Below are 18,888 nucleotides of genomic sequence, written 5' to 3' on the forward strand. Positions count from 1 at the left end.
GTGGGGCGGGAGAGAGTAGTAGAGAGAGGGTTTTTTTCCAGTCTTGCTAGAAGTTATAAATAGCCCTTAGAAAAGGGAGTTTCTGTTCAAGCCCATGGCAGAAAATTCTATAATTAATCTCTCACAAACGTCTCTTCAAATTAATTTACAGATTGTACTGAAGGGCAAGCCTAGGACTCAGCTAAATTAGTGACCCTTCATAATGTTATTGTAGTTTATAAAACAATAGTAAAAAATTTGGCTGTCCAGGTAATCTTAATTGGATAGTTTCCACTTTGATAACTTTCTGGAACTTGTTCAAGGCTGAACTTTTAAAAAGGGCTTTTTGTACAGGGCATTAGATTTTAATGGAGGTTTGTCTTTGTTATTTATGTTCTTGTGAGGAATTTAATTTGTTTTAATGATTTCAGTATTTTGTAAGCTACCTAAATAAGATAAGGTATTTTATGAGGGTTCTTTGACAAGTCAACTGCTATCTTCTGGTAAGCTAGTTGCAAGCTGGTGGTGGTAGAAAGTGCCGTCAAGCCACACAGCTGACTTATGATGACCCCGTAAGGTTCTCAAAGCAAGAGATGTTTAGAGGTGGTTTGCCATTGCTTGCCTCTGCATCATTCCGGGTATTTCTTGGAGTTCCATCCAAATACTAGCCAGGACCAACCCTGCTTAGCTTCCAACATCTGACAAGATTGGGCTATCCAGGTCAGGGAGTTCGAAGCTAGCAGGGAGGAGTTGTCCATGAATTATTGAGAGTCCAAGAAAAAAAGATCTCTCTTGATATATGCAAATGCTTGTTGCCACACATCAGATCTTTGGTTTTTGCAGTTGTCTTCCTTGTGTTACTTCTTGAAGTACCATGTGAATTTTGAATGTGTATTTGGGAAGGGGGGGGCTGTTATCAGAAGCACCACCACCAGGGTCAAACACACAGCTCCCAAGCATACCTCCTGAATCCCAAGCAGAGTGAGTTGAAGTTTGCTAGGAGGATACCAGTTTGGTATGCTCAGGACAGGAGAAATTTCATCGTTCAGATGTTGAAGGTTCTGACCAATCCCCATATGTGCTCCCATGGAGTGATAATAAAGCGTGCAAATGTTAAATCACTTAAACTTTCATCTGTGATTTGTCATTCAGACATTTGACTCCAACAACTAATTGAATCATTGCTGTTCTTTAATTTTATCCAATAGGTTAATTGCATTTTTGGTCGGGAAGTGAGATGAGCTTAATTATAAATGATGAGAAATTATTTCCATTTTTTATTCTTAATAACCACTTTTATATCTCAGCATACTTCTTTACATTTTTCTCTGGTTTCATGACCCTATTCCAATTTCCCTATTGTGAGGAGAAAGGCAGTTTTAAATTATAGATCTCCACTGGGCATTTCAGTGATGACTCATCTGCACAACCCGTTGGGAGGGAGGTGCAACAGCATAAATCTGCTATGATGTGTGCTGCATTACGTGATCATGCTGTATGTGTCTTTCTCCCCTTTTAGATCTCATTAATGGAGCACAGGAACAGTGTGAATTGCCTCCTATGGATGGCTTCCCCCACTGTGAGGGCAAAACAAAAGTAAGACTAATCTCTGTTTAATTGCTTCGTCTTTTGCGTGATCTGTTACTCTTGCACTTTTAATCCACTTTCAGCGCACCTTAACGATCGTTTGCAAGTGGATTTTGCCAGTTCACACAGTAAAGTCCACCTTCAAAGTGCATTGAAAGTGGATTGAAAGTGCATTATTTGGGCCTCCTTAAGTGCCCACTCTACGATAGGGGCCGTTCCAGTCTCATAGACCCGCTATTTGCTGATAGGAAATGGTTACCTACCAATTCATAGGTGTCCTACCTTATGACTACGCAGGATCCAACAATTATAGACTTGGTGGCAAGGTTTATTTTGCTTGTAATCAGAGAACGTGATTGCTTCTCTGCACCATGTAATGGTTAACTCAGGATTAAATAACCAAGTAACTAATCTAGTGGGATTTGTATATTCCTATAAAAATGATTTTATAGTCAACCTTATCATATGATTCTTGCATATTTTATATCATGATTTTACAGTAAACTCCACTATATGTTTTCTTTTTAATGCCAATAAAGGCTTTCGTATTTGCATTATTTGGGCTGTGTGAAAGTGCCCTTATCCTAAACTGAGTTACAAGGGATGAATAGCTGGTGCCATTTCCCCCCACGTACATGCCCAAGCTGCGCAGGACAATGAAGTAGCCATGAGATTGGAGAGTAAACTGTACCACTTTAGCCTACAAGTGGAAGATCACCTTTTGGAAGGGTCCTTTATGCTTAGAATCCCCTGCAAATAGAAATCTAGCACAGCAAGCAAAGGAATAGAACTTTTCTTTCTGTGGTGGATACACAGAATTCTTTTATTCTAAGAAATATCCAAAGCTTGGAGGCAAACATGGGTACAGCTCATTCTGCCACTCCAGGGCTCTGCCACCTCATTCTCCTGAATGTGTGAACAAGGCTTATGTCGTTACTGCACGTTACTTATGTTGTTACTGCACATTGAAATCTGTGCCTTGCAAAGTTCATTTGTAAAGCTTTGGCAGGTCCCAGTGCTCCAGTACTGGCTGGCTCCCTTGAGTTTGTTATAGCAAGTTAGAAGATCCTTTCCCCCCCAAGTTACATCTTGCATCAAAAGAAAAAAATGTTAGACACATGAATAGCTGCATGATTCGTTGTGGAAGTAGATTGCACAGGCTTGGGTCGACGGGCATTGTGGAGCATCAAGCTTCCCATGGATCATTTAGCTGGAAAGCATTTTAATTATCAGTGTATTTTCCCACATGAAGAAAGTGTGTGTGATCACACTGCCCTGCTTGAGGGTGGCAAAGAAGTGCCGGAATGTGGTTCATTTGTAATTACAAGAATTTAAAAAAGCTCCTGAGGGTATATTCAAGACTTGGTATCTGGATGTATAAAAGGTCATGCTCTCTGTAGTGAGCCACACTATAGTGATGTAATGTTGTGACTATTAGGTTAATCTGTCCACTCCCTACTGACTGGCTGTGCAGAAACTTCACAGGCTACAGCAATTACTTCCCACTCTTGACAGAAGTCTGTGTTGGCCTTGTTGACCTAAAGTACTCTTCTCTGCTAGTTTCCTGAGTCTTACTATGAATATATAATTAGTCTTGCAGTCAGGTTTATGAATGCCTAACCTTTTGTTTGTGTGTGTTTTTCCTCTGTCTAGTGGATGAAAGATATGTGGCGATCTGATCCCTGCTACGCAAGTTATGGTGTGGATGGGTCCACGTGCTCCTTCTTTATTTACCTCAGTGAGGTCAGTAAGCTTATATTACATGAAACATAAAGCTACAGGTAAATTCAGGTGAATGATATTGTTACTGTGACAAATGAAAGGACGTTTACTTTTCATTTGGGAAATTTGTTTTGGATTCAGGTGATGTGTATCTGTTGCTGGACTGTAGCTTTTGTCGATTTTTTCTGGGGATCAGATGTTGAAATTCTCCTTTATATCAAACACAGCTACCTACAGATGCAAAACTTAAATGTAGGATTCTAGTTGGGATTTCGGCATTTGATCACCCCGTTCATGGTCTGAAATGGTATAGCAGCAGCCATACACAATTCTGAACCTGTACCTTGGCTCTTAGATGAACACTGCAGAGTGTCTATTTGCATATAAGCGTAACTTTTGTTTTGATTGGTTAACCATAGCCATATAAATAATTTCCATGTGCTTGTTGTTTCCCCTATTTCAGTTGTGATTTACCCTTAGGTGGCAAATCATTTCCCAGTAATAAGAAAAACATGTTAGCGCTCAGTAATTGTGAGGGAAATGCCTTGAGAATAAAAGGGCAAAAATAAAAAAAGTAGACTCTAGTAACCATTTTCCTTTTGTGACCAGTTAAAACTGGCAGAAGCTCTTACTTCTGTTCGAATGTTCCTGTATTTGAACTTCTTGAAGTATGAGCTTTCGTGAGCCACAGCTCACGAAGAAGTGAGCTGTGGCTCACGAAAGCTCATACCCTACCAGAAAATGTTTTTGTTAGTCTTTAAGGTGCTACTGGACTCTTGCCCTTTTCTACTAATGCAGACAGACTAACATGGCTACCCACTGTGAATTATCTTCTTGAAGTATAGTGATCCTAGAGAAGGGAATTCTATCAAATGTTTCCATTCCCCAACAAGACCATTGGATAATAATACATTCCCCAACATAAGTGGCAGGAAGGGCGTATTTTTTTTAGTATTTCCAGTAGTTGTGATGTGAATAATGAATTGTATTGAATTATCTAAATGCTCTCTCTAAATATGGATAAGTTTGAATTTGTTTCAAATACTGATGATGATGATGATGATGATGTTTATTTAGAGCCTGCCTTTCTCACTGATAGCAAAGTACACAATATACATTTATAGAAGGGGCATTTAAGCATTGCTGTTTCTTGATAGATTTGCAGATTTTTTTTGCCAAACATGAATCAGAAAAGAGACACTTCTCCTTAATGTACTTGAGATTTGGGGGGGGGGGGAGAGGTAGCATACTGATATTCTGCTATATGTACAATGAAAGGTACAACATAATCAACTTGCTGGATAGGATGCACACATGCTAAACAGAAAACAGAGAACTCAGTAGAATCCTGTACAAGGAGAACTCCATCGGATCAGACCAGTGGTCCATCTGGGCCAGCATCCTGTTTTATGTAGCGACCAACCAGTTGGACCAGAGGTCCAACAAACTTGGCTCAGAAGTCAAGACCTTCCTCTGATGTTGACCCCAGTACTGATATTCTGAATATGGATATTCCCTTAAGCCACCATGGCTAGTAGTCATTAATGGACCTATCCTCTATGATTTATCACGTCTAACCCCCATTTAAAGGTATTTATGCCCAAGACATTTTGTTCTTGTGACATCATGTTTAGAGCTACACTCAGTGTCATGATGCAAGTTCACGTCTGTTTCTCTTGCCTGACTCCCTTCCACCAGTGGCCCACGTCCTCTCATAGTTGAAGATCGAGAAGGTTTTAAGAACAGTCTCATGAATATTTGTGTTTCTGGTATCATGTCCTTCAGTTGATACATGTTGCAAGTTGTTACATTTTGAAATGATATGGAATCTTCAGTCTTTTGAACTATCTAGAGTTTAGGATATTTACAGATTACGTTCATGTGGCATTTCTGTTATAGTCTATAGTTTTGTAGAAAGTATAGTGCTTCCCAGAAGAACAAATGAACCAATTTTACTCATCAATCTGTTTTATGTTTAGTGAACAGCAAACATAAAGGTCTTTGTGGGGTGTTTCTAAGAGGTTTCTGTGACAGCACATAAAACTAATATTGTTCGGGCTTGCTATTAACCTTGAGTTTAAATTCAGCATACTTAATCCTGTGATAAATGCTATGATTAAAGCTAAACAGCAAAGGCTGAAGGCTTAAATATTTGTGAATGCAAGCATGAAATGAAATCCTAATAACCACTACAATGATGTGGATATATGAGCTGTGTTGGTTACTAAAGATAACTTGAAGCTGGTGTCACACAAAGTAATTTGTCAAAATGGGCAGTGATGGAGAATTGACTGTTTGTGATAGGGGGTGAAAGCTGAATGCTGTTCATAAAGTACCTTGCTGAGGTTAGGGGGAAAAAGCAGCAGAATTTTAAAGTGCTGTCGGGTTTTAGGAAAAAGATAATATAAATCTTGCACTTTACAGTTCAGCACTATTTGCAAAAACATCTTTTTGGAGTAATGATACTCATGCAATATTAATTCTTGGATACCTCATGAGATGTGATTTTTTTGGGGGGTAGCAGCAGCAGGAGGGTGGGTTTAGGGGTATATTAATCAAGTTATTTGACACGTGTCCAGAATTTAAAGTACGTTCCAATAGGTCAGGCTTGAGAAGATATAGCATACACAGCAGATTAATACAGACATGCTCTTATGGTTCTATAACTCTTTGCCCCCACCTCTACGCAAGACCTCCCCCATGGCACCATGCTTGGCACATTTTGTTCACCATGTGGCGGTGCCTGGCTGAGGACAATAGTTTGATGTTCAGCTTTGTTTACTGTAAACTTACCCCTCCATATTATGACCCCAGATAGAATCTGCCTTTACCCATCTGACTGACTGTCCACTCCCTTCCTATGTACTGTTTTTTTTAATAAAAAAAAATTGGTCAGACATTTTTCCAGTACATCAGTTGCTCTTGCCATTCTCCTATAATGTTATCCTAAGGCCACTGACAGTTTAAGATTGTACTGTTAAATGTGGCAACCTTGGAGTCATGTCACTTCATACCCAACACTTTTAGGTGGAAGCAGTTTTCTTATTCATTACATTGGTGTGAAAGATATCTCAAGTGATGCATCTGTCTGTAAATCAACCAACATTTACATGCTTCTTTTTGGAAACATAATAATGTAATACAAGCAGAGCTACACTGTTCGAAGCCCATTGACTTCAAAAGGCTTAAAAGGATGTAACTCTGCTTAGGATTGCATTGTTAGTGTGCCTACTATAGTATTTTGGTTTTATGTGGGGAAGTATTTTTTGTTTAAAAAAATGGAATTTCCACGTTAAAATCTAGTTCTGGAATATCATAAAACTATTAATTTTAAAATCTTTTATCTTGTGTGGTTTTCCCATTGGGTGTTGTTTCTCACAAATATCTCCCTATATGAAAATTACGTAGTAGAAGCTCACCTAATATAGTTGAGATAGTTACGGCTGCAGTAAAAATTTATGCATCGAATAAGTACTTACGCCATATGGTGGTGACAACACTGCAGTTATTACAAAGGAAACAAAAAGTCACCTTGACTCATAAACCAGGGCACTTGGCCATGGTCAGCAACTAAATTTCTTGCTGGAGTCAGGTGCAAAGGGCCAAGGCTCTGGTTCTCACCTCCAAACTGGCCTTTCAGCTACAGAGTAGTCAGGGACAACCAGGCACTTCCAGATAGCCCCATGTGGACAAGACCTAATCTAGGTACCATAGGCCCCTAGGGTACCCCTATAGCCAATATTAAAGTTCCTATCCCAGAAATCTCAAGAGCTCTTCCATAGCCCCAGCATAAGGGGCAGCACTTCACTGTAAATGGAACTTAGCAATTAGTCTTTAGCTATGTATTCCTTAACGGACTGCAGACTGGGGAAAATGGTTTTACTGCTGGGTAAGATTCAGTGAAACAAACTTCAGGAAAGCTGGCCTTGCAAGTTCCTGTTTGGGCCCTGATCCTAGAAGAAACTATGTGGTACTCCCTGCCAATGCTCACTGCCATTAGTGGCATTAGCACAGGGTGCAAGCCTGGCAGTCTTCCTACACAGTTTCATTTCCTTGTTATCTCCAGTGGTGATTTGGAGGGGCACCTGTGATGCAGAACCCGACTCTGCTGAGTGAATGCCAACCTGATGACTAGAATGTTCTCTGATTTTTCCCAAGGGCTTTGCACTCATTGTAGGAACCTCTGCCTGGTATTTGGCTGTTTTCAGAGAAGTCATCCATTCAGGGTCCTCCATCTCCTCCTCAGACGAGGAGTCTTTCCTGGGGTCCAGTCCTGTGTGGCGCTTTGCACTTTTGTCATATAAATTAATGATGGCATAAGATTTCAAAATACTTTACTGATGGGCACATTGTCATTATAAAAATATTATTTATTGTTTCAGTTTGTATCCTGCCCTCATTCTTCAGCCAAGACCAGGCTCAGGGCAGCTTTGTGCAACACCGTATAGGAATAGAGCTGGCAGTGTACATTATGGGAGACCAGTGTGGTTGGCTGAGGTTAAGAAGAATAATTTGAGCATCGAGTAGGGATATTAACATAATCAGAACAATTATGTTTCTATTTGCTAAGAAGTAATTTATATGTAGTCTGTATTTGTGAGAGAGGTTTATTTCTAGTAAATTTCTGCATCACAAAGTATCTTCTTTTTTTTAACATGTCAGATCATTTTAATAGCCAAGAACTATCAAATTTTGAATCGGAACTCTTGTTCAATAGCTATGTATTGTAGAGTATACTCGGTAGAGTATACATTTAGCGACGCAGATTCAGAAAGGTTTAACAGCTAAGATGATGATTATTTTTCCAGCCCTTGCTACATTCCCATTACATATCTGAGTTTGTAAAGGGAAAAACAAGATTGTTTGGGGGTACATTTTGAAGTATAATAACTTGCTTATCACTGTATATACATTGGGGAACAGTGACAGGAAATTTATCATTATGGCTTCTTGCCCATTTGGGTGCTATGCCTATTGGAAATAATGTCAACAGTAGATGAAAATCGTGGCATCCTGCCATCCCCAAAACATCATGTTAGACTAATCAGACAGCTGTGTGAATGGGAGCGTTGCTTCCTTGGAGCTCAACACTGGTTTCAATGGAAAGAATTCTACTGTTATTCGTGCAGTTTTTCCTCATTGTTGCTCACTCATTTTCTTTATTGCTCGTCCTCTCTGTATGATTCTTATCTTCCTTTTTAAAGCTTATAATAGTTAATGTACTATTTAGCAGTCACCCCACTGAGCAGAGAATTCTAGTATTCTTTCCTTTAACAAAAATCATACCAGCCTCTTTGGGACTTCAGAGCTCTATGCTGTTATATACCGGTACTTCAGATTTCATCAGTTAATAAAAGGTTATTGAAAAAGATGAACTTTTAATAGCTAATCTGTTTTTTGTGTCTTGAATTTCTAATGCTGCTTTACCATTCTATACAAAGGATGTGTTTTTGTTTAAGTCTCCTGCTGACCTCCTGCTATTGTGCTGGGGCTGCTGTAGGGATAGGTTGCATCAAGGAAATGGTTTACCAATTGTTTTGCTCGATTCAGTTAAAGCTAAGCCAGATCTCTTTTTAAATGGTCTGTATTTCTGCAGGTTGAAAACTGGTGTCCTCGTTTACCCTGGAGAGCAAAAAATCCTAATGAAGAAATGGATCAGAAGACAATGGTGAGATTTAAAAAGAAACTAGAATCACAGAATCATAGAGTTGGAAGGGACCACCAGGGTCATCTAGTTCCTGCACAATGCAGGAAATTCACAACTACCTCTCCCCCTCACCCCCAGTGACCCCTACTACATGCCCAGAAGATGGCCAAGATGCCCTCTCTCTCATGATCTGCCTAAGGTCATAGAATCAGCATTGTAGTAGAAAGTAGAGATACTTTGGTGGAAAGTGTCATCAAATTGCAGCCAACTAATGGAAACTCCATGGGGTTTTCAAGGCAAAAGATGAATAGGGGTGGTTTGCCATTGCCTGCCTTTGTGTAGCAACCCTGGACTGCCATCCAAGTACTAACCAGGCACAACCCTGCTTAGTTTCCAAAATATGATAAAATCAGGCTAGCCTGGGCCATCCAGGCCAGGGCAGAGATACTTTACAAACTTCTAAACACTAAATGGACTTTTATTATTGATAGTTTGATCTTGATAGCCATTCTGTCACTTTTTGTATTTTTGGAAACAAGTATTTTGGAAGATACGCTGTGAGCAGTTTTTGAAATTTTGAAACCTATTTCACTAAAGGTTTGGATGTGTGCTTCACTTTATGTATGGCAGTTTGGTCTGCTATGTTCATAAGATTATCCATTGACTTTTGGACATAGTAAGGACCATAGTAGAGGCGAGCTAAACCCTGCTTTTGCCTCCAGCTTACGTCCCTGTGTTACGTTACTTTAAGCATTATTCTTCCAGTTCAGCTACTTCTGATACTGGAAAGATGCTGGGAGGAAAATTCTGGAAATAACAAGGTACAGTAAGGTAAAGAGGGGGCAAGAGTTAAGCCCCTATACCTGTGCTGTTACTGTTTGAAAGAAAAATACTTCCTTTCACCTGTCCATGCCCAAGTTTTACACATGAACGGGTGGGGGGGTGTCAAGTAGATCCCCTGTACATTCCCCCATTACAACTACTTCAGCTCAAAGGCACACACATTATACAGCGTTGGTGATTCTACATCTAATGAAACACAATTAAAGAGCCTTTAAGCACAGTATGATGATCTCCTGTTAGCTTTCCATCTAAAATCCACTTATACATAACTCTGGGTGTATACAGCATATATTTGGCAAATGTTATCACAGAAGCTACAGTTGGTACAAAGCCATAATTAGCTGCAACTCCCTATTGAGTTTACACTGGGGGATGGCAGGGGTTTTGTCACTGAAATGGTGCTAGTAGCATTGTTTGGTGAAAAACATTTGGGATCTTTGTTATAGTTATCACAGGATTAATACTTGTGGGATTAGTGTACCTTTTCCTGCTTTGTGGATCTGAATTTTGATAAAACAATATGTAATTTTGATTTTAACAAAATGATTATGGAATAGAGGTTACTTATCTGCACACATACTGATACATACACTTATATTAATGTAGGGGGTAAGTATAAAGCTAGCAGTTACACTTACTTGTAAATCTTGTTTAATTGAAGGCTGAAATTCGAACAAATTTTGATTTGCTCTACAAAATGATGTCCAGACATGAAGAATTTAGATGGATGATGCTGAGAATAAGAAGGATGGCTGATACGTGGATAGAAGCAATTAAATCACTAGCTGAAAAACAAAACCTGGAGAAGAGAAAACGGAAAAAAGTGAGTTCTGCTCTGGAATAGAAAGTACATAAATATTTCAGTTGCTGAGTGTGGGAAACTGAAATTCAAAGTCTTCTAGTTGCTTGGCAAATGACAAACGCTGCCTGCAGGTTTACAATCTAATTGCAGACGGAAGTCACCAGGAATGTGAGGAAAAAATTCAGGTTAGCACATAGATGGCTTTGGTTGCAAGGGCAGGTGCTGGCTGGAAGAATCGCTCTGCCATCAGGTATCTAAATGGTAAACAGATTTCAAACATTACAGCACTCCACATGGAAGCACCATTATGTGAAACCATTTTTGCAGCCCCTACATAGGGTGTAAGTAGCATTTTAACAGTCTGTTGAGGGAAACTGTGGTGCCCCACAAATGATGCGGTGATGTAATGACAGAGGATTTTGCTGTACTAGAAGCCAGTTGTGAAAGTTACTGTTGTTGGTACTATGGGCTTCAACACATCAAAATGAGACTAATCTAGTTGTGCTTAAAATCAGAAAATATCCAACCTGAAGATGTACAGAAAATCAATAGTTTTAGAAGAATATAGGATATCCTTCAGGGGTATAGTAGTTAGAAGCTAAGTGCTGTTCTCCTATAGTAAAGATAGAATCTGATGAAATCTTCAAACACCTGTCAGATTTCAGAGGATTAAAATGAGCAATTCAATCAAAGAATCCTCCTCGTTCTTCATCAATAAGTATTAAAGCCTTAGCAGTTTGATATAATGATTATAAATTTTCCGGCAGGCTTAGTAGGAAAATCTGATGTGGATTCACAGTCTGACCAGCAGGCATCCACTGTATGTGTGTGTTTGTAATACCAATGATAATTGTATTGGGGTTTCTTTTTCAGGTCCTTGTTCATCTGGGACTCCTGACAAAAGAATCTGGATTCAAGATAGCAGAGAATGCCTTTAGTGGGGGCCCACTTGGTGAATTAGTCCAGTGGAGTGATTTAATTACATCTCTGTATTTACTGGGCCATGACATTAGGATTTCATCATCACTGGCAGAGCTCAAGGAGTAAGGAGATTATTTTCGATTTTGAAAAAAGCATACACACAAAAACCCTCCCCTATCCATCTCTTAAAGTCTCTATTGTACAGTCTGTAATTTTGTGAAGAGGAAAATGAAAGTGATAATTCACTAAACAGATGATAAGGAGATTATTTTCATGAGCTAAATATATGCACCGTGAAAATGATAATATGTTTTCGTTGTAGCTTCTTCCTCCGGAGGCTTGATAAATGAATGCTGGAAAATTCAAACTAAGCCACTTATTCTCTGCCATTACAGGTGTGTTAAACATCTGCAACAAGATAAATGGTTGGCTCTCACAATTCATTGCCATTGCTTATTAAACAAACTTTGTTTCCAAGTAAGAAGTCATTATTAATAATTTTTAATTGGCTGCAACTAATTTGTATTTAACATTAATGCATTTAGATGTGAGCTGTGGCTCACGAAGTGAGCTGTGGCTCACGAAAGTTCATACCCTGCCAGAAAATATTTTTGTTAGTCTTTAAGGTGCTACTGGACTCTTGCTCTTTTCTACTACTGCAGACAGACTAACACGGCTACCCACTGTGAGATGTGCTTTGGATTGTGATCCTTTTATTTGAAAATCTTGTCTTTCCCGATTATATCCTAAGGAAATCATTTGGAGTTTTTCCATTGGCATTTTAATGGTGTTGAGAATGATGCTTTAGATGCACTGTGTGTTTTGTTTTTTTAATAGGACAGATATTTCACAGTGGGCATTTGGAAGCTGAGCAAAGATGAATTTCAGTTACAAAGCCCCAAAGATTAGTTCAGCTGAATGGCATCTTAACTCAATGAGCGTGACAGACTTTATTCTATTGTGCCCAACTACAAATTGAAGAGACTGTTAAATACAGTGTGTGACAGCTAGTTTTGTGGGAGGGTGGGGAATGCATGCAGCTGTAAATGGAAATGTTTGGAGTACATGGGATGAAAGAATGAGGCATAGGTATCAGTCCTAAAATATGTGATTGACCTGCAGAAAGAATTATTTTTGTGGGTGTAATGTAAGACCATATCTCTACCTATTTTTAGTCTACTGTGAATCCTAACCTGGTTTTACTGTGCAATATTGCACCTGCTGATTTTTCTTCCAATACGGTATCTTCGTTATTTACTTTTAAAATTAGCAATCTCTTTCTAAAAAGTTTCTATGCATAAATATATCCACAGTACCTGGAAGTATCATACTGTCCTCCAGCTGAAAATTATGCTGAAAAAAAGAAATTTTAGTGTTTGTATGAAACAGCCAGTGGTGGACCTACATTTTTGGGGCCCTGAAGCTTGAACTGTTATGGAGGCCCCTTCGCAACTAGCAACAATAGGGCAACATTCAGCAAGGTCCAAAGGGCTTAAAAGTGTGCGGTGGTGCTCAACAAGGGCTGGGGCTGCGGGACCTTCAGAAGTTCCGCAGGACCTGGAAAACAGAACTATTCCACAAGGTCTACAATGGAGGGCAGCCACAGGTTGTCATCGTTGCTGGCCTCCCTCCCCTTTCCTCCCCCTTGGGGCTTCTGATATGAGGGTTGGGCTGCTTGGCCGGGCCTCCAACGGCCCTGTAATTATATGAGTACCATCTTGTTAACTGTATTAATTGTACTGAATGGTTTTATGAATTTTATTGAATACTTATGAATTTTAGATATTTATTGTTTTATTATTGTTGTTACCTGCTATCAGGTAAGGGGGAGGAATGGGGATGTTCAGTAGCTGCCACCACTCTGGTGTGGGCCTAACTCAGGAGGGCCTAGAGCACCCTCCCTGCCCCTGGCTGCTGCTTCTCCCAACAGGGTATACTTTCTAGGTGACCCAATGAGGCGTGAGGACCCAGGCAGAGTAACAAAACAGTTTATTAAAGAGGTCTAATAACAATGATAACTCAAGCCACAATAGGATGACAAAACCAGTAAAAGCAGACAAACAAATAAAAACCCTAATGCGCCTATCTTTACCATCCCTAGCCGTCTCCTGGCACCGGGCCTCAGGCAAACTCACCCCTTCCTGGATGAGGCAACCCTCCATCCTCAGCAGCCTCTCCTCAGCCTGCTCCCTAGGAGTGAAGCCTTTTCAGGCAAGGCCTTTTATTCCTTCTGCCCAGGCACCACTCCCTTACCCCCGATTGGCCCTAGCCTTCCCTCCAAATCCTCTTCCACCAATCACAAGGCCCAGAGGCTGGGGGTGGGAGATGTAGGCCTAGTAACTGCTTTAATATAGGATTCCCTAGGGCCTGTAGGCCACGCTTGAGGCCTAGGAACATGACACCCACCCTGAGCCCGGCTTTGACCGGGAATGAGGGCTGGTTATAAATTTGACTAATAAATAAATAATGGTAGGGAGGTAGAAGGTCACCAGAGGGGGGCTTGTTAGGATAAAGAGGTGAAAATCTGCTTTTTGGTGTTAAAACGCACAAGCGAGACAAGTGCAGCCTGAATTGAGAATTCAGATGACTTTTTATGGTTCCAGTTGGCTCCAGCCTAAGGGCTGAGCTATAGAACTATTAAGCCGAGCACCAACGAAGGATTTGAGGATCCAGCTGCCCCAATGAAGGCTATGAATAGATTCTGGCGAGCTCAGTGAGCCCTTACAGCTGGGGGCTCGACCTAGGGTTGCCAGGTCCACACTCACCTTTGGCGGGAGGTTTCTGTGTTGGTTGTGTGTGTGCGCGTGCGCGTGAGTCGACGCAGCACTTCCAGTGTCACCTTGCAAGGAGCCTTAGACCACTCAAACTCTCAGTTTGACCCTTAGTTTGACCCTCTTAGTTTGAGTGGTCTAAACTAAGAGTTTGAGTGGTCTAAACTAAGAGTTTGAGTGGTCTAAGGCTGCCGCATCGGCATGCGCATGCACGTTTGCCCGCCAGCCTTCAGCTGGTCGACGGGCAGAGGGGCACATTACTGGGGGTTTGCCCGCCACCCGCAGGCACCTGGCAACCCTAGTTCAAGCACATCAAGCCCCCGAGAAAATTTTGAAATTTTACCAATTACAGGGACATTTTGAGGCCGTATGAAGAGGGTATTAGAGCATATTCTAAAGTCAATAATAAGTACTTCAATCCATTGGTTTATGATTCTATCACTAAAAAATTCGATCAATTTTGTTGAGAAATTCTCTCATTTTTAAAAAAATTGCTTCAGGGATCCCCTCTAGGATTTGGGGCCCTGAAGCTTAAGCTTCATTAGTTTCACAGTAGATCCGTCTCTGGAAACAGCACCATCTTTTTGTAGACAGTGTGGTGTTAACTGTGGTTCTTATTGGAGACAAACCGGTTTCCCCCAGTTTTATTTGGGGAAGGAGCTAATGTTGCTTCAGATTTCCTGGACTGATATGCCTCAGTTTTTCCAATTTAGAGAAATGCAGAAGGAAGACCCTGATATATATCATAGGCCTTCTCTCTCACTTCTCACCCCCTCCTACATACATTCTGGTATAGGCTCATTTTATGGCATCACCCAAGCATGGAGATAATAAGGTAATGTTGGTCTCTGAGGCAAACAACTCACAGAGTAGAAAGATCTATTCTAAGAATTTTCTCCCTATATTGGATATTTTGGCAACAATTTAATGTGTAGGTAGGGTTCAAGAAATATAATCCATCTGAAATATATATAGCTATAGGAATGAATAATAAGCCATATTTCATCAATATTGCTTCTGAAGTAGTGTATGCCAATAAAAGATAATAGATTTAAACAATGATGGTTTTATACAAACAGCATAATCTGAAACCATAAATAAATTGTGTGATACAATGAGCAAGTAATTATATAGTCTAAGACAGTGGTCGGCAAACTCATTACTCAACAGAGCCAATTATCAACAGTACAACAATTGAGATTTCTTTTGAGAGCCAATAGATAAAGATGCTCCACCACCACCTAAAAAAAAGGCCTTCAAACTGAGAGAATGGGGCTTGCTGATCGCATGGACATTTCGGCAAACAGCTCCAGACCTGAATGCCCTGTCTGCACGAGGGGGGGGGACAGAGGCAACGGCCGGGGCCTCCGGCCGTTACGCTTCCCCATGAGCCCCTCCCTCTGCCGCGGACCGGGCGCAGCAGGGCGCACGAGTCGGCGGTGCCTGGGGAAGCGCCCTGAGTCCCCGAGCACGCGGAGGGCGCTTCCTGCCGGGCAAATGCACCCAGTGGCTTCATGGGAGGGAGGGGCGGGGGGCCACGGCCGGGACAGCGTGCGCACGCGCAAGGGAAGCCCCACCACCCGCCTCCGCCATGCGGCGCTGCAGACCTGGCGTGTCTCGGGATGAGGCCGAGTCGATGGGCGAGCAGGTGGGTCCTGGCGGTGGGAGGAGCCCAGGCGCAGCGAGAGGCGCCCAGCCGGGTGGAGAGGCGAGAAGCTGCCCTGCGCCCGGGGCAGGAGCGGAGTGGCTCAGGAGCTCTACTCAAGAGGGCCAAGGAGCCACATGCGGCTCACGAGCCGCAGTTTGCCGACCACTGGTCTAAGAGAAGGTACCCCAAAGTAATGACAGCAGAGTCCAGAAAATAAAAAACAGATAGCTACCAACAAATAATCAAGAATATAAGAAACAATCAAAAGCCTTGATATATATGAAAAATGCTTTACCTGATGCCTTAAACCAAATAAACTAGTTCATGGATTTTGGCAGCTCTCCAAAGACCAGAGGCTGTCCTTCAAGCATTCTGCATTCTGTTCAGAAGAAATCCTGATCTTCTCTATCTCTTTTCCCCACACACAATGATAAGACCCAAGTTTTTAAATCTTACACGTCAATGCAAGAGTTTAAAATTTTCCCTCTTTTTTCTTTTGACTAGGATTATGAAGAAGGTTGTTGGAAACCGATCAGGCTGCCCAACACAAGGAGATAAAGTTGTAGAACTTATTTACATTGACATTGTTGGACTCACTCAATTTAAGAAAACCCTTGGACCATCCTGGGTACATTATCAGTAAGTACAATTCTCTTATAAAAGGATTTTCTTTTTAATAAAAAGAATTGTAGTTCTATATACACAGGGTTGGATCCAGGCTAAATCTACAAACAGAGGTCATTTCGGTCAGCAGAATAGAACTTTCCTGCATCCCTACCTCCTGCTGCAGCCCGCTAGTGTCCCCAAAATGCTACTCTTGAGTAACAGTGGACACATGAACACATTAAGCTACCTTATACTGAATCAGACCCTTGATCTATCCAAGTCAGTACGTCTACTCAGAACAGTAGTGGCTCTCCAGGGTCTCAGGCTGAGGTCTTTCACATCACCTACTTGCCTAGTTCCTTTAACTGGAGATGCTGGGGATTGAACTGGGACCCTTCTGCATGCCAAGCAGATGCTCTACCACTGAGCCACGGCCCCTCCGCAAGAACAACATGAGGGACAAACCTGAGGTCTATATTGAGAGAGTGGAATCGGTGGAAATTGTCCTTCTCCCATCTATTAGAAAATTTAGTATGGATCCAATACACACAGTGCATTTTAAATCCCCTTCGTTATTGTGTGTAAGTGTGTGGTTGCCTTTGTTGTTGCTGCAAGATGAGTTGACATTTTTCATAAGCTATTGCAGTATGCTGCAATAATTCTTGCTGGCAATTTAGACACTCACACTGTACAATTATATAAGTGGGAAGGGATTTTTTTGGTGCAGTTTACATTATTGTCAATTTTTGCTAACTATCATTTGTCATTCAGCTCCGTGTTTACCCAAGTGGTTCTTTTGCAGTCCACCTGGAATTTATTATATTGAGTAGCATCAGACTTGTTTACCTTCGTGTTCACCTCTGATTTCTAGATGATTGATTAAGATATTCACTGGCACTGCTCTTAGGGCAGATCTGTGGAAGTCTTTCTTGTGTCTTGGCAAGTTCCAACGTATTATCTGTGCAGTGCCAGTTATCTACAACAAGTGGACTGCATTCAAGTTGGTTTAGAGTTACCCAAGCATAAATTCCCGTAGAAAAATATGAATGGGCAATAATTCAGTACTTGTTTTTAACTAGTACAGTTAACTCACATGGGAGTCCAATTTCTGGAAACCGAACAGATGCTATTAGGCATTATTCCTTCCTCCTACCGTATGGAAGATGCACAAAAAATGTGTTGTTCCCTTTTCCCAAAGCAATAAATGTTAGAAATAAATAGAATCTCTCAAGTCTTTTGTTTTTGCTTCATTTTGAAAAGGGGTTGAAGGAAGAATGTTTTAGGCATTAGAAGAAACTTGCTTAACTATCCCATTTCAAAACAATGTCTGCCAATGAAATAAATTGCCTTAGAATGTTCTTGAATGTGTATTCTCTTGGGGAAAAGATGGATGGGAATTTGTCAGTGATGGATTCAATAGAGGATATCCTGCCTTTAGGTCCAATAATTGTCTTAGATGTTGTATAAGAGTTCTTTTGAGCTCTGTGGTTTCCAGTAACTTTTTTGGCACTGTGTATTCCCAACAGAAGTACAAAAAATGCCCCTTAAATTTATAAATCTGCTTTAGAAATTAGTTTGAGTTTCCTTACCTTTGGCTTGCTTTCATTTAAGAGCAACGGTTGGAGGAAAAATATATAATTTATATGAGTACTCAGTGGATGATTCATTTTGTTAACTCAGTTTTAAGGCAGTGAGGAGAATAATAAATGTTACATAATGTGTAAGTGTGCTTCAGATAGTTAATTCAGATTAGTCATTCTGTTAATCCTTATCTTCCAAGAATCATCCTACGTCCTGCATTTGGTTTACAGCCCCAGTGCCAAGTAGGGCTGCTTTATCCAGATCCTACTTCTCATTGCACCCCGCACAACATAGCCCAACAGCTTTTCTCTCTGCTGCGTGATTTACTGCTGCTGCTGAATAATATGTTTGGCTGTGGCTAAGCATACAGGGTAATCCAAAAATACTTTGACTTCTGTAAAATGTTTTAACTGAAAGCAACTAACTTAAAACATTGAATGAATTAGTGCTACAAATGGAACAGGACTCAGTCCTTTGTGATTTCTCAATATGTTTTATTTTTGTGTTATATTAAAGCATGTAAATTTGTTCTGGGCTTGTGTGCTCAAATAAGAATGCAGTACTTCCTTTAAAAAGCTGCATGTTGTCCATGCTTTTATGAGGGTCCCCCCCGCCCAGCCGTTTGCGTTCCACTGAAATGTGAAACACATGATGCTAAAGAAAGATACTGATTGCCTTTTTCTGGTCAAGTCCCTTTTTCACCATGTGAAGAGCCTGGGCAAATAAGGCAGATCTGGACATTTCATGGAAGTATGGAATAATGGCTTGTATCCTGCCAAAT

General features: G+C 40.8%; 1 protein-coding gene across 1 annotated transcript in view; it reads left to right on the forward strand.

Moving 5' to 3' along the window:
- The window catches only part of MGAT5 (alpha-1,6-mannosylglycoprotein 6-beta-N-acetylglucosaminyltransferase), a 71,126-nt gene that overhangs the window by 26,701 nt on the left and 25,537 nt on the right, over positions 1-18,888 (forward strand). The window contains exons 3-8 of the mRNA XM_056861257.1: positions 1,499-1,575; positions 3,220-3,309; positions 8,885-8,956; positions 10,440-10,601; positions 11,454-11,623; positions 16,425-16,559. Coding sequence (XP_056717235.1) covers positions 1,499-1,575; positions 3,220-3,309; positions 8,885-8,956; positions 10,440-10,601; positions 11,454-11,623; positions 16,425-16,559 — 706 coding nt within the window. The remainder of the gene's footprint in view (positions 1-1,498; positions 1,576-3,219; positions 3,310-8,884; positions 8,957-10,439; positions 10,602-11,453; positions 11,624-16,424; positions 16,560-18,888) is intronic.

Source organism: Euleptes europaea, chromosome 15 (genome assembly GCF_029931775.1).
Source record: "Euleptes europaea isolate rEulEur1 chromosome 15, rEulEur1.hap1, whole genome shotgun sequence".
Lineage (NCBI taxonomy): Eukaryota > Metazoa > Chordata > Lepidosauria > Squamata > Sphaerodactylidae > Euleptes > Euleptes europaea.